Source organism: Lathamus discolor, chromosome 6 (genome assembly GCF_037157495.1).
Source record: "Lathamus discolor isolate bLatDis1 chromosome 6, bLatDis1.hap1, whole genome shotgun sequence".
In the NCBI taxonomy this organism is placed as follows: domain Eukaryota; kingdom Metazoa; phylum Chordata; class Aves; order Psittaciformes; family Psittacidae; genus Lathamus; species Lathamus discolor.
This window is the reverse complement of record NC_088889.1, coordinates 24621348-24634220: the sequence shown is the minus strand read 5'-3', so window position 1 is coordinate 24634220 and position 12873 is coordinate 24621348. Positions and strand designations below refer to the sequence as shown.

The following is a 12873-nucleotide window of genomic DNA, read 5'->3' as shown; positions in this document are numbered from 1 at the left end:
CTCCAGCCCTCAAGAGGCTGGACAGGACCCCGCAGCTGGGCGCTGGTGTGGACACGGAGCAGTATGGTCAGCCCGCACTTCGCGGCTGGTGGGGCGCGGGTGCCGCGGTGTTACCATGGTGCCTGCGAGAGCAGCCGCAGCATCCGCTGGTCCTGCATCGCGCCGCGGCTGGGTCTCACTGCGGAGGAGGAGGCGGTCGTATCTGTCCAGCTGTTGTGCCTGCTGCCTGTGAGAGCCTTTTTGTGCTCCTTCTCCCTTGCAAATCAGTTCACCGCAAGTGACTGAATCTCCTCTAGCTTACAAGCCTTTAAATACACATACTCATGATTTATTTTTCCACAGCTGAGGCCAAGGCAGTGCTGCATGCTGGAGGCCATTGCACCAGGCATCCCATTGCACCAGCTCTGCTCCATATAAGGAGAAGGCTCCCCAAGGAGCCCCTTGCCACTCATCCTGGAGCAAACTGCATCCCTCTATGTGCTGCTTTTGGACCCCTTGCTGCAGGATTGCGAGGAGTCTCAGTGGCTGCATCCCCACAACGCATACTTAAGGTGAGAGGCAAGAGCATCCGGTGGCTACATGATAAGGAGGGAAAAGGCAACCCATTGGCAACAGGGACAGTTCACTGCACAAGATGGTGGCAGGATGGTATCCTTCCCCTGCCAGCACCTGAGGACATCAGCTCTGTGTCCCACCTGGGCACGCAGGACTCTCAGCACGTACTGGTACAGTTTGACAGCCTCCGGGCGGGGGGGGCACAGCTCACTGCACATCCGGCATGGCACGGAGGAGACGGTCCACGGATCACCGCCTGGTCACCCCCCTGTGTGGGGTGTGCAGATCTGCTGCTGGCGAGGCTTCATTTTTAAAATGCATTAGCCGCTCGAGGTCACTTGCAATAGAGGCTTTAATTAAAGTAGAGATCAATTTTTGTCAGTGCGCTAGCAGAGCACAGTCTGTACTTTTCCTTCTGGAGCCGTGTTCGCTTGCTTGTACAGAAAGCGATGCAGAGGGGGGGAGCTCTGCAGACGAAACTGAAGCACCGGAGTCAGTTTGAGATGCTGGGGGTCACCAGCTGCTGTAAAACCAGCTGTACCCATGATGACCGCCCTGCGCACCGGCGCACGCAGACAGCACACCGTGCAGGTGGGGTAATGCAAGGGTGTTTGGTACCTAAGAATCTCATAGAATCATAGAACAGTTAGGGTTGGAAAGGACCTTAAGATCATCAAGTTCCTGGGATCCTGCCTAAACAAGGAGTTTGACTTGCAGATATCTGCGGTTAGCAGTGCATTAGGTGGCTGGTTTCTGTCGCTGAGGCTGTGCACAGCATAGCTGGGCACCTGATGGCTTTGCTCTGCTCCCAGGGTCCCCAGCTGTGACAGACTAATGAAAAATGCATTAGTGCTAATGGCAAGATCTCAAGAGTCATTGCTTCCCGGGGTCTTAAAAGAAAAAGCAACCTGCACACTATTAATGGACACCAACTCATATCGTTTGGCCTTCCCACCACACATTATGGCTGCCCACAGAAGTTACTCAAACCTGGGTTCAAACAGTGCAGCAGGCAGCAGCACTCAAAATACCAGCAAGCCTGCAAACAGCCGTGGCCCGGGGGCATTTTATTTGTTTATTTGCCTATTTATTTACTCATTTAGCTGTCTATTTATTTATTTACTTAGCAGGAGACAGCAACAGCAGCAGCTGCAGAAAAGGGGATTTGGGGAGAGATGGCACCACTGGGATGCAGGAGCTGGCCAGGGCGCTGCAGGGTGGCAGCAGAGCTGTGGCCATCTCCCTCAGCACACAGGGCTCCACGTTGCTCTCCCTCACGGGATCGCAGAGCAGGGACTGCGTAAAAAAATGGAAAGCAGGTGACGCCGCAAAAACCTGAGAGTTTTATCTATGAGAAAGCAAGCCATAAAGCTGCATGAAACCGCGTAGTCAGGTGACAGAAAAGTGCGGCAGCTTACTGGGGAGCAGGGAAAAAGATGCTGCAAGGACGGGGAGCCGGCTGATTCCTGAGTTCAGGTTCCTCCTCTGGCTGGAGCGCAGCACTGCAGCTCTCGCCCACCGAGCACGTCCCGCTGTCCTCGGCTAACCCTGCCGGCAACGATAGTCTGCGCATCTCTCCCCGGTGGGAGATGCTCTGCACACGTCTGGCTTTCCGTGACATCCGGCAACAGGCGTGCAGCTGATGTCCGGTCTCGTCAGCACCCCGTGTTCCCAGAAGCACGTTTAGGAAGGCTTTGAAATGGAGCATCGTGCTGGCGCTTCCCAAGCACTGTGCCTTCCCTCCTGCCTCCCTGATGCAGTGCGTGTGGCAACCCCTTCCCCTCCGACCCCGCTGCACTGCCCCTGATGTGCCAGGCAGCAGCTCTCACCCTGCAGCAAAGGGGCTGCTCTGCGCTGGGTGAGGGTGGCAGCAGCGGCAGATCTTGCCCCACCAGCTGCGAGGAGGCCAAAGCTGCCAACGAGAGCTGTGAGGGGGAATCGAGAGGGGAGCCACATTTATAGAGGAGCAAGCAGCCAGGAGAAGGCAGGTCCAGCCCTGCTGCCTCTGCAATTGGAGGGCAAGGGCTGGGCAGATGAATGTTACTTGGTACATCCTCCTCTCTTCTGCCTGCCAGACCTGCACTGTACAGAGCGGGCACCATACAAACTGGAATGTGAGATGCTCTGGTAGCCCAGCATGCAAGAATAACATCTCTATTTTTTTCCTTTCAAAATAGACTAAACTCAGCAGCAAGACAAGGTTCGTGGTCATGATGTGCCACCTTCCTTTGGCTGCTACTCTGTCTAATTGCACCTAAAGGTGCAGTTCAGTCCCTACAGTCATCTCTTCCCTCAAACGCTTCATTGCTTCTCAGCGCTAGAGCGCCAGCTCTTCAGATTTTACACATCTGCTTTCTCCCTGGGATGCCTCATCTGGTGCTGTGCAGAAAATGAGGGTGTCTGGACCATCAGCATTTCCGTGCTGAAGTCCCCTCCCTGTCACTTGGCTGTGTTAAGCACTTACCCTGCAAACATGAAGTATTTATGCACCCCACCAGCAGACTGCACCCATGTAGGAAGCTGGTCTCGGCATGCGTATGCTGCAGAGATGGTGGCAGATGAGTTCATTCTTTGGTTGCAAGCAACACCAGGGTGTACTCCAAAATATGTAGTCTTTTAGGGTAAAGATCTGTGCTAGAAATGACGAATGTGTTCTGATGACTGGTACACCCATCACCCAAGCTTCAGGCCCTGATGTAATGCCTCTGTGAAAATGGAACGGGCAGAGGAACAGCAGAGACCAAATTATCCTTATTCCTTGTGTAACTCAATTCCTCACTTGTGATACTAGTCTGGTACCCTCCAGGGAGAAGAAACTGCACTGCCAGAGGAAAACATTCACATCAAATCTTGAGTTTCTGCATTTCTGAAAGTTCTCCTGAGGGCTTAAGGAGGACTCTTTTAGGAAACCAGAATCCGAAGCCTTAAGGGAATAGAAGATTTGCAAAGGGCTGTGGTGAAGGACTTAGGGAGGAATTCTGCTTGGCCAGACTTTGTGAAAAAAAGAGAAAGGAATAAATGTATTCATACTGAGCAATTATTTTTTCTAGAAACGTTCTCCTGCTTAAATTATAACCAAGCCCTGGCACTGCTGAGTGCTATGATTTAATACCCCCATAATTAAAGACTTTGTTGTCATCCGAAGTCCTCAGTGTGCACAGAAAAATCAGCTCAAGAGCAGCAGCAATGTTTTTTAGAAGTTGAAGGCTGATGAGCATGAACTCGCTTGTGAGAAAGCTTCCGACACAGTCCTCGAACCTCCTGTCAGCCCTCAGCCCACCCCCAGCGCAGACTGCCAGTGCACTTTCCCCACAGTACCCTGCCGCAGCCTGCTGGCCTTGCCCAGGTAGGTTTGGTCAAGGGGCAGCAGGGTCTGCAATACCCACCCAGGCCTTCCCCACTAAGATAACCTGAAGAACAATGGGCAAGACAAACCAAGAAGTGATCCAGGAGCACTGAGGTGCTCCGTGTCGAGGTTATGGAGATGTAACCTCACATCTCACTAGAGACGTTGGCTCTGTTCTAGCTACAGTGAGCTCTGCAATGCTCACTGCATTGCATGAGGGGAGCTTAAAACAAACCCCTGTATCAGGGGTTGCACCATTCACACTCCAACCCTTGAAACGGTCCCAAGTGTTTCTTTGGGAATTACTGCTTTGACAAGTGAGAAGTCTTTATGATCACACTTAAGGTGCCTGAACAGATCCCCCAGCCTCCTCACTATGCTTCAGCCATGAGGAAACAGTCATACAAATAATTAAAAAAGTAATTAATAGGACCAGTGACTCGATAAAATGACAACTCTAACACAAACCAGGGGCACAAAACTTCAACACTGTATTCCACTGAAGCGACTTCCATCACTCCTGAACATGCCGTTTACGTGCAGAAACACCTTTCTTGTAGCATTGTGATACGGAGCTTCCACAAGTATCTTTCAGCTCACGTAAAGCATCCATGTGAGCAAAGTGAATTTACCATGAAACTAAAGTGAGTGTCAGTGTAGACTGTTTTCGGATGTCAAGACAGACGACTATGAACTTTAAAACCTCCCTCTTCTGCTTTATTGACAGGTAAATTGTTCAAAAATGTTCTCACAATTCAATAATTACAAAGACTTAGACTTACATTAAAAAAGTAAAAACCAGAAAACCCCCAAAGCAGTAGTGTCCAGCTCCATCTGAGCCCCTTTATCAAGAATCTGAGAAAAAGAGCAAGTACTGTCGAACACTTAACATAACAGGATTAAATGTTGACTAGAACACTCAGTTTAAACTAAAGATAAGTGCACGTCCTATACAGTGTTTCAGAAAAGAACATTAGCCATTGGTATATCCTTAGCCCATTTAAACCAAATTTTAAATAAGTGACATCCAACTGTCATAAAATTGGCACAGAAGGCACACTAGTGTGACAATGACAAACTGGATATGCCAGCCGCTGAATTAATTACAAGCTTTTAATGAAACATGGTCACAAATCTTTGATTACTAAATGTATAATACATGGAAGCATGAGATTAAATATACACACAAAACATCACCACTGCACGTGGGCCATAGCAAAATATACAGGAGTGTGTTGTGCATTTTTCTACATGATCAATACTTGATTAATAATCATGGGGTCTTCATGCAGGTGAGGATACAATTAATGAGAAAAGCAGCACCCCTAGTTACATGTCCTTCACGTTCCACTTTGGTAACCAAAAAACCAGACTGATGTTTTAGTGTGATATAGTCCCTTAGATCAAGCAGACTTTGAGGGCAACGTGTCCATGAGAAGGCTTGCTAGCTAAACAACGTAGTGTGTCCTTACACCAAAAAACCCAGGAGAAGCAACTTCTCGGAAGGAGATAGGCAGGATCTAGGAGTAAATTTTCTTTCCCAGCAGTAATTACTGATATTTTAAAAGCCCTGACTAATGTCTGATTGAGGAGGACTAAAAAGCAGGGTATAGGTAAAAGATAACTGGGAGTAAGTCCTATGTACAAGACTAAGGAGTTGGTAGAAAGATAGAAAGACAGTTATGCAGCTGCATATGTAATGGCTAAATGAATTAAAAGGCCACAAAACTATAACCAACTTTTATTTGACTTCCCGGTGATTCTACTGATGTTGGAAACGACCTACAGCTTCCTAGCATTCTCCTTAAGATTTAGGAAACAAATAGTTATGGGAAAAAGGGAAGAGAGTATTCATCTGAGGATGTAACCAGACCTGCCTGCATTTCCTATTTAGAGGTCCAAATTGTGTCTAAAAGGATTTCCTGCTAACGAGACATTACATCATTCTATAGAAAAATAATATTCCTGATATTGTAACAACATTATCAGTATCTCTCTCTATTTCTTTTTCAGCATAAGAATAAGACTATTTACTGGTGGCCTTAAATGCTCCTATGCAATAAAACTGTGTCACAGCTGTGCAGAAAGGAATCAACCGTAACTGAGCAGTGAACAATTCTGCATAAAAAGCTCGATCGCTATTTAGTAAAGAATTTTCTTCATTTCAATAGTTTGTATCTACAATCTGGATATATAATTATTCTTGTACAACACTAGAGATTCAGTGTCAGTCTTGGCACTAGCATCTGAGAAAGCTTTGCCCTGCTCTTGAATACTCCACAGAGTAGTGGATGATCGAAGCCAGAGTAGTGAGAGCGGTAGTGTTATGCATCACAGGTTGACTGGTCCAGTCCGTCTAGCGTAAGCTGATTCCTATGAGGAGAGTTGGGGCTTGGGGGACCACTTGGATTTGAGCTGTTGGAGGGAGTAGAGTGTTTGGTGGAGTCTGAATCAGGCTGTTGATGAGAAACATGGAAAAAAAAAAATATGCTTACTTAAAATCAATTCTTCACACTCCAAAGCTTTCAAAGGCACTCAAAAATTAGTGTGAGCAACACCTATGAAGCACTGTGTATCAGATTTACTTCACTGCTAAACATTCATGCAAATACTTCCATCATCATCAACAGGCCCTAGTGCAGTCCTGAAGGTGACCTCCTGACATAACAGGAATTATGGCAAAGTGGAAATTGCTGCACCTCAGGCTCCTCTAGCCACTGCAAAGCTTTCCTGTCTGAAAGCGTCTCTTTGTCCACTGTTGCTCTGGATTTACCAGCCTATGTTTTTTTAAGCAGTTTTTATAGCCTAGGAGATTTATCTGTCCATATAAACACGTAAATAATTACATTCAAATCATCTTCGGTTTGGTGAGAAAGAAGGAAGCTAGCATATGAACCCTTTACAAAACAGCAAAAGCATGTGAAGTGCCTGACAAAAGAGTGAAGCTTGCCAAGTATCAGCCTGGTGATCTGGAAACAGAATATACTTACCGGAGACACCCTGCGTCAATATCTAATAAAGACAGTCTATCCACAGTTACTTTCCCAGCATTAGGTTGGTTGCTGAATATTTGCCTTCACAGACTGGTCTCACTTCAACAGGATGGCTGGCAAATTTCCCACTATTTTGGTGAGTTACAACTCTGAGCACTGCACACATTCACAGCTAGTGAAATACTGCACAGGAAAACCTGCTACTATCACAGCAAGTTATTTTCAAGAAAGGGAATGCACATTTAGCAAATAGATTGAAAGGTAATACCCTTCAAGAATGCTGTTCACAAGGTTTCGCATGGCTCAAACAATAAGATCATCCATAACAAGATTATCCTAACACATTACAGTTCATGCTGCGATAAAGCCAAAAGCCTAAATAAAGCCAAAGGGTGTTATTAGAGCCTCCCCTTTCAAGTTTCAAACTACTATTAAGGAGTCATAAGAAATTGTAGCATCTACTGAAAAAGAAAACATTGTAAAAACCTCAGAATTCACCACTACTTGTGCCTACAAATGGCAACTATCATTAGAGCATGGAACTTGGAATTCAGGAAGGATGCTGCAGAAAACCTAAGTCAACTGACATAGTCCATTACCTGGAAGAATCAAGACACTTTAAAGAATACTTGTATTTAGAAATTTCTATTTTCACACACTTTCAATGGCTTATTCAAGGCTCTGTGATCAGAACTCTGGATAAGTGCTTTGACTTGGGGTGTACTATGGCATCCTGCAAACATCTGCCTTCAGGAAAATACCCTTCAAAAACCAGAACATTACACGGGCCTGTGGTTGGGTACCAGAAAGCACTAAAGATGCAAAGATCCTGATCTAGGGGGTTGCCTCCCAGATTATTATTTGCCTAACACTTCCCTTGCACAGGCAGTGCTTGAGTAAAGCTTAGAAGAATCTACACCCACGATAAATCAAGGAAATAAAAACGACCTCTCTTGATTCAGCAACACCAGTTTCGTACAGCCAGGACTTTTCTGTTTAGTGACTACTGGCACATACTTTTACTCTTGCTAAAAGCAGTCTTACTTATTTTAAAATATGGTTCCTACTCAAGTTACAAGACAAAAAGTCTTTCTTAAGGCAGCACAGAAAATTACTTAACTAGTCGTATTACTTTGCTATTCTATGCTAATAACCCAGAGAACATTTTTAGGAGCTTTGAGGACACTTCATCAATTAGTCACATTTCCCTTGTCTACAAAGCTTAATCCAAGACATAATACTTCTTAAAATATCACTATAAAAAGATCTTTTCACAGCTTTACTTTTGGGCTGGCATCTCTAACTTGCAGGCTGAAGAAAATATTTGTGGAAGGAAAACATCTCCATAAAGAACACAGGTTTTTTTCCTCAGAAATTTAATTTGTTGGAAGAAGAAAATCTACGGCAACAGGATATTGTCAGTCTCCATTTAATAAAAGCTACTTTACCTCTTTATCAAACTCCTGGTCAGGATCAGACATACTTCGGGAAGGCACAGCTCCTCCCACATCACTGCCACCTGTAGAGAAAGACGGAAAAAAGGCAGGTTTACACCTCCTGTTGAACCTGTAAATTACAGCTCAGAACTGAGAAGCTTGCTTCCAGGCTTACTTGATGAGGGCCATGAAATATAGGTTTTGTTTCTCTGGTGCTGCTGTTGCCGTGAGAGGTTAGCTGTAGATGGACATGGTTTTTCATCCTGCGCAGCAGGTAGGACACTCTGTGGTTGAAATGAAACACCTTGTTAGTTAGCAGCAAAAGCGATCCAATTAGGAGCTGTTACTCATGAAAACTGTACTGTGCTTTTGAAGCTATTACAACCAGTGTTGGTAGAAAAACTGAACTTACTTGACCACATCCACATATTTTCAGTAACAGACACAAACCCTGAGAAAGACAGAGAAAGAACTAAGCCCCACAGCAGCCACTGGAACCTGTCAGCCAGCAAACCCTCTATGAAGGGGCAGGGACTGTACCAACAGCTCTGCTTTCCTTCCTCCTCCTGCTGAAAGGACAAATGCATTACACTCATCTGGGCTAGCTAAGAAAGACAAAGAGAAAGCCTGACTAGCAGCTATAAAACGGAAGGTACGGAACATAAAAGTGTACCTTTTCACCTTCCTCTCTTGGATTTAACACTAAAATAGCTTACAAAATGCTGTATTTGTTAAATACAAAATAAAAATTATGCTCTAAAGCACTGCAACTTACATGCATGTTAGTTACCTTCACAGCATTAGTTTCTCCCCTCCTTGTTTTTGCTCTAGATTTGGCTAAGTGCCACAAGCACACCACTCCAGTTCCTAACAGTTTGTAGCTACTCCTACCCTTGGATAGGGAAGCAGAGGAGGGACAAGAAGAGGAAGAAAGCAGAGGGGAGCCTTGCAGTGAGGAATGGTCACTCTTGAGAAAGGTTTCAGCAGAGACAGAGCTCATGTGATAGACATGCTCAAAGCCTGTTGGAGGTGACAGCAGAGCAGAATGCCGTGAGGATGAGGGGAAGGAAGTTCATTCTGTTATTTTAAGAAGACAAACAAGAAAAAGGAAGGAGGAGAGGCTGATTATTTACAAAATTACCAACAAGGTCCTGGCAGTGATACCTCTTTCTTTCAGTGTCTCATTCATAAGTCAGCTAACAGAATTTCCTTGCATTGCACATTAGGAAGGTTTACCTTTCTCAAAATGACTAAAAAAAGAATTTTGTACAGAGACAATACTTGAACCCCATACAGCTCATCACAATTTTTCTGAGCAAGAACAAATGCACATATATCTCTCTCTCTTTGAAATGTATTTTACCAGCGGGAGGTCCATGAGAACCTGCATTCCATCTCCTGGTCCCATATGAGCCACGTGGTTGAAATTCGTTGGGTTAGAAATCATCTTTGACCTTAGCTCAGGGTCTCTAAGCATTTCCCTAGAAGAACAGAGTGATTTTTACTATCAGCATTCCCAGCCTCTGCACGTCATCATATCTTAAGTTACATACCACGATTAAATTCTTACCGCCTTTGCTGTAATCGCTCTTCCTCAGGAACCTTAAATACAAATCTTCTTTTGCTCCTAGTTCGAAGCATTTGCTTCTTGCTGTTGTCAGATGTTTCTGGTACACTGAGGACAGCTCCTGCTGTAATATCACAATGCAGTCTCATATAAATAGGTATATGTTGACCCAGACACATCCCATACAAGTTTCATCTTATGCAAAGGCAACATTGCTTAAAATTGTCCTGTTAGCTTCACATCATTTTCCCATTTCTCCCCTTGCTCAGTACTCACCTGCAAACGCGTTCTTGAAATATATTAGTCTTGGTGGCTCGCAGTTAAGGAGATTCAGCGTGCCATCCATGTTTAATGGTCTGATCTGTTTTGAGGAAGGAGGCAGAGAATTAACTCAAGCCTAGCATACACTGTGAAAAAATATCTCAATTCAGAATTAGCCCAATTAAGTTCTATACCTAAAGAAAACTACTTACCCTTCGCAGGCCAATAGTCTGGACCCATTCCATAGTGTTAACATCAAATACGTCAACACCATATTCGCTGTACACTGTTACATACGAAGAATTGCAACCTGCGAAGATTAAAAAGAAACATAAAACCCCAATGTGGTTTCAGTAGTCCAGAACTGACATACATTTGGGCAAATTTCAATAGTTACATGTTTTCCACTTCATGAACTATACATTTTAAAAACACTTTCTCCCAGCCCTGCTTTCGAACAGATATTTTTGTGATAACAGTTTTGCTAACGACAACTTCAGCATCATGGAAAGATTTGAGTTTGACCCTTTCAGTATTTTTAAACTTCAAATTATGATTTCACGAAATTGCAAAATGGCATCTGAAGTTTTCAGATGCATACAAATTCGCTACTTGGTAGGAAGCGAGCAGCTAGCTTCTCTATAGATGCAGATTACTTCATTTCGGAAGCAGCAAACTAACTATACATCTGCTGCAGGGGAAAAGAGAGGGCCACCATCTGTGAGGTGGGTCATGAAGTCATGATGCGGATCTGTTCTCAATTTCCTTCCTCTTTTGCTAACAATTATCTAGTTCTAGATATTCACGTACGGGCTGATTTCATCAAGTTAACAGAAAAAATGTCACCATGCTTAAAGCCCACAGCCCATTTTCCCTTTTCAGTTTTCTTTTTCTTTTTTAAAGGAAAAAAGGCATCAGCAGACAAGTTTATTTTAGGTCAAGTGAAAAGCAGAGATCCTCAGAGCTGTGTACCAATATACCTCGCCCATGTAAAGACTGTGTCCTTATGTAAAGAGCAGTTACTAGAAATTTATGGGATTTAATAGAGAAAAGAGCTGCTTCAATAAACAAAAGGAAAATAACCCAGTACGAAATCAAACACACCACAGAATCTTCTTAGAAGAACTGAAGTAAGGTTGTGGTGCTATTCTTGAAATTCATTCACAGAAAGCCTCAGACAGCTATCGTAAATATATATCCCAGAAATGATTTCTAGTCAAGTATTTATTATACAGAGCTATGGCTGGCTTGGAAGTCCAAATCAAAGGACACTACTGAGCATCAGACAGAAACACCAACTGCTTCTGTCTGGCCAGCTTGTAGCCAAGGCAGCACCTACCAAACAGAGCTGCTGAGCTTGATCAGACCTGGTTGGCAGAGAGACACATGTGTCTGTGTGGGGGTTGCCCACGCTACAGCATTGAGACCTGCTGGCTCTACATCTTTGCACTGTGCTGTACTCAGGCCAAGCAGCCCCACAACACCTACATTGACTCTTCACAGAACCAGCACATTAAGCTGGTTTAGCTGCAACCTAGACAGGCCACCCACAATAACACTGACTGTGTTAGCACAGACCTCAACCTCTCCTAGTGTGAAGGGACTGAATGCCCTAGAAACAAATTCTTCACTGCACCCTAAAACCTCTCCTACAACACGGTCCTTTACCACAGCAGAAACTGCAATGAGGCAGAACCATTTGTACTCTGATGATCTTCGGATGGAACAGATAAAAACAGCCACCACCACTAGTGACTGACACCAGGAATGAAGAGGGAGGACAAGGCTAATGAAAAGGAAAGCAATACAGTTTCCTTTGGCAGAGGAAAAAATTGCTCTTTCTACAAAACCAGCCCTAGGCCAATACCACTCAGGACTGCACATACAAGAATGCTGTGAAACAGTTTACAGTAAGAACAGCATCTAATAATAACAGACAAAACCATTGTCTAGCAAGCCTAGTTTGCTGAAATGCAAAAAACTAAAGCTGATAAAGGAAAAGGAAACATTAGCTTTGGCTAATGGTGTTTTAAAGTAAATTTGCAACTACATTGTTTCCTTGGGCCCTTGCTTCAGACTTCTGTACAGAACTAGGTCAGAATAAAGCAAGCAAACAATTTCAGTTCAAGACAATTAAAATTAAACAAACTTCCATTAGCGCCTGGCCTGATCAATGTGCACCTAACTGCTTACCGTACTATTTAAACAAAAAGCTACTTCTTGCCTTCCATCATTCAAAACATTTTACTTGCTGTTTGAGATCCAAATAGAAATCCCAGTTTTATCATTAACTGCCTTTAACTACTGAACACTTAAAAATGCTCTGCATGTACTTCTATCCTAAGTAGCTGATGAAACAATGCTCCTGAAACAAGCAGAGGGGTTGAAAAACTACCCTCCACCTGCTTGTATTATTTTTGGAAACTCTTCCCCTAAAAATAGAACCAAAAGGATAACAAAAAAAACACCACTGTAAGTTCTGCCAAAAGTCATATTTTTACCTCCCATTTTGTTATCTTTATGAAACTGAGTTTCGGTTACACTTCTTCAATTTTCTATTGTACTTTGAGTACAGGACACAGAAGACATCCTAGAGACAACTAGACAGTTACACTTGCTAGGGGAGCAACAATCTTTACAGAATTTCACAGACCAGTAGTGTTGCACTGTCCTGCATCCAGGACTATTCTCTGCAGTTTTTTATTCCATTATTTG

At 44.1% G+C, this 12873-nt stretch overlaps 1 protein-coding gene across 12 annotated transcripts in view; it reads right to left on the bottom strand.

The window, feature by feature from the left end:
* Positions 1-4593: 4593 nt before the first annotated feature.
* Positions 4594-12873, bottom strand: part of CDC42BPB (CDC42 binding protein kinase beta) — a 100847-nt gene continuing 92567 nt past the window's right edge. For 4 of the 12 annotated variants that reach the window (XM_065685143.1, XM_065685147.1, XM_065685145.1 and 1 more), the window contains 8 exons: positions 10371-10468; positions 10174-10258; positions 9901-10021; positions 9694-9811; positions 8743-8781; positions 8506-8614; positions 8343-8413; positions 4594-6357 (listed from right to left, as the gene is read on the bottom strand). In XM_065685143.1, the coding sequence (XP_065541215.1) occupies positions 6226-6357; positions 8343-8413; positions 8506-8614; positions 8743-8781; positions 9694-9811; positions 9901-10021; positions 10174-10258; positions 10371-10468 (773 nt within the window). In that variant the 3' untranslated portion in view covers positions 4594-6225. The remainder of the gene's footprint in view (positions 6358-8342; positions 8414-8505; positions 8615-8742; positions 8782-9693; positions 9812-9900; positions 10022-10173; positions 10259-10370; positions 10469-12873) is intronic. The other 8 variants (XM_065685146.1, XM_065685149.1, XM_065685153.1 and 5 more) reach the window with 3 other exon arrangements.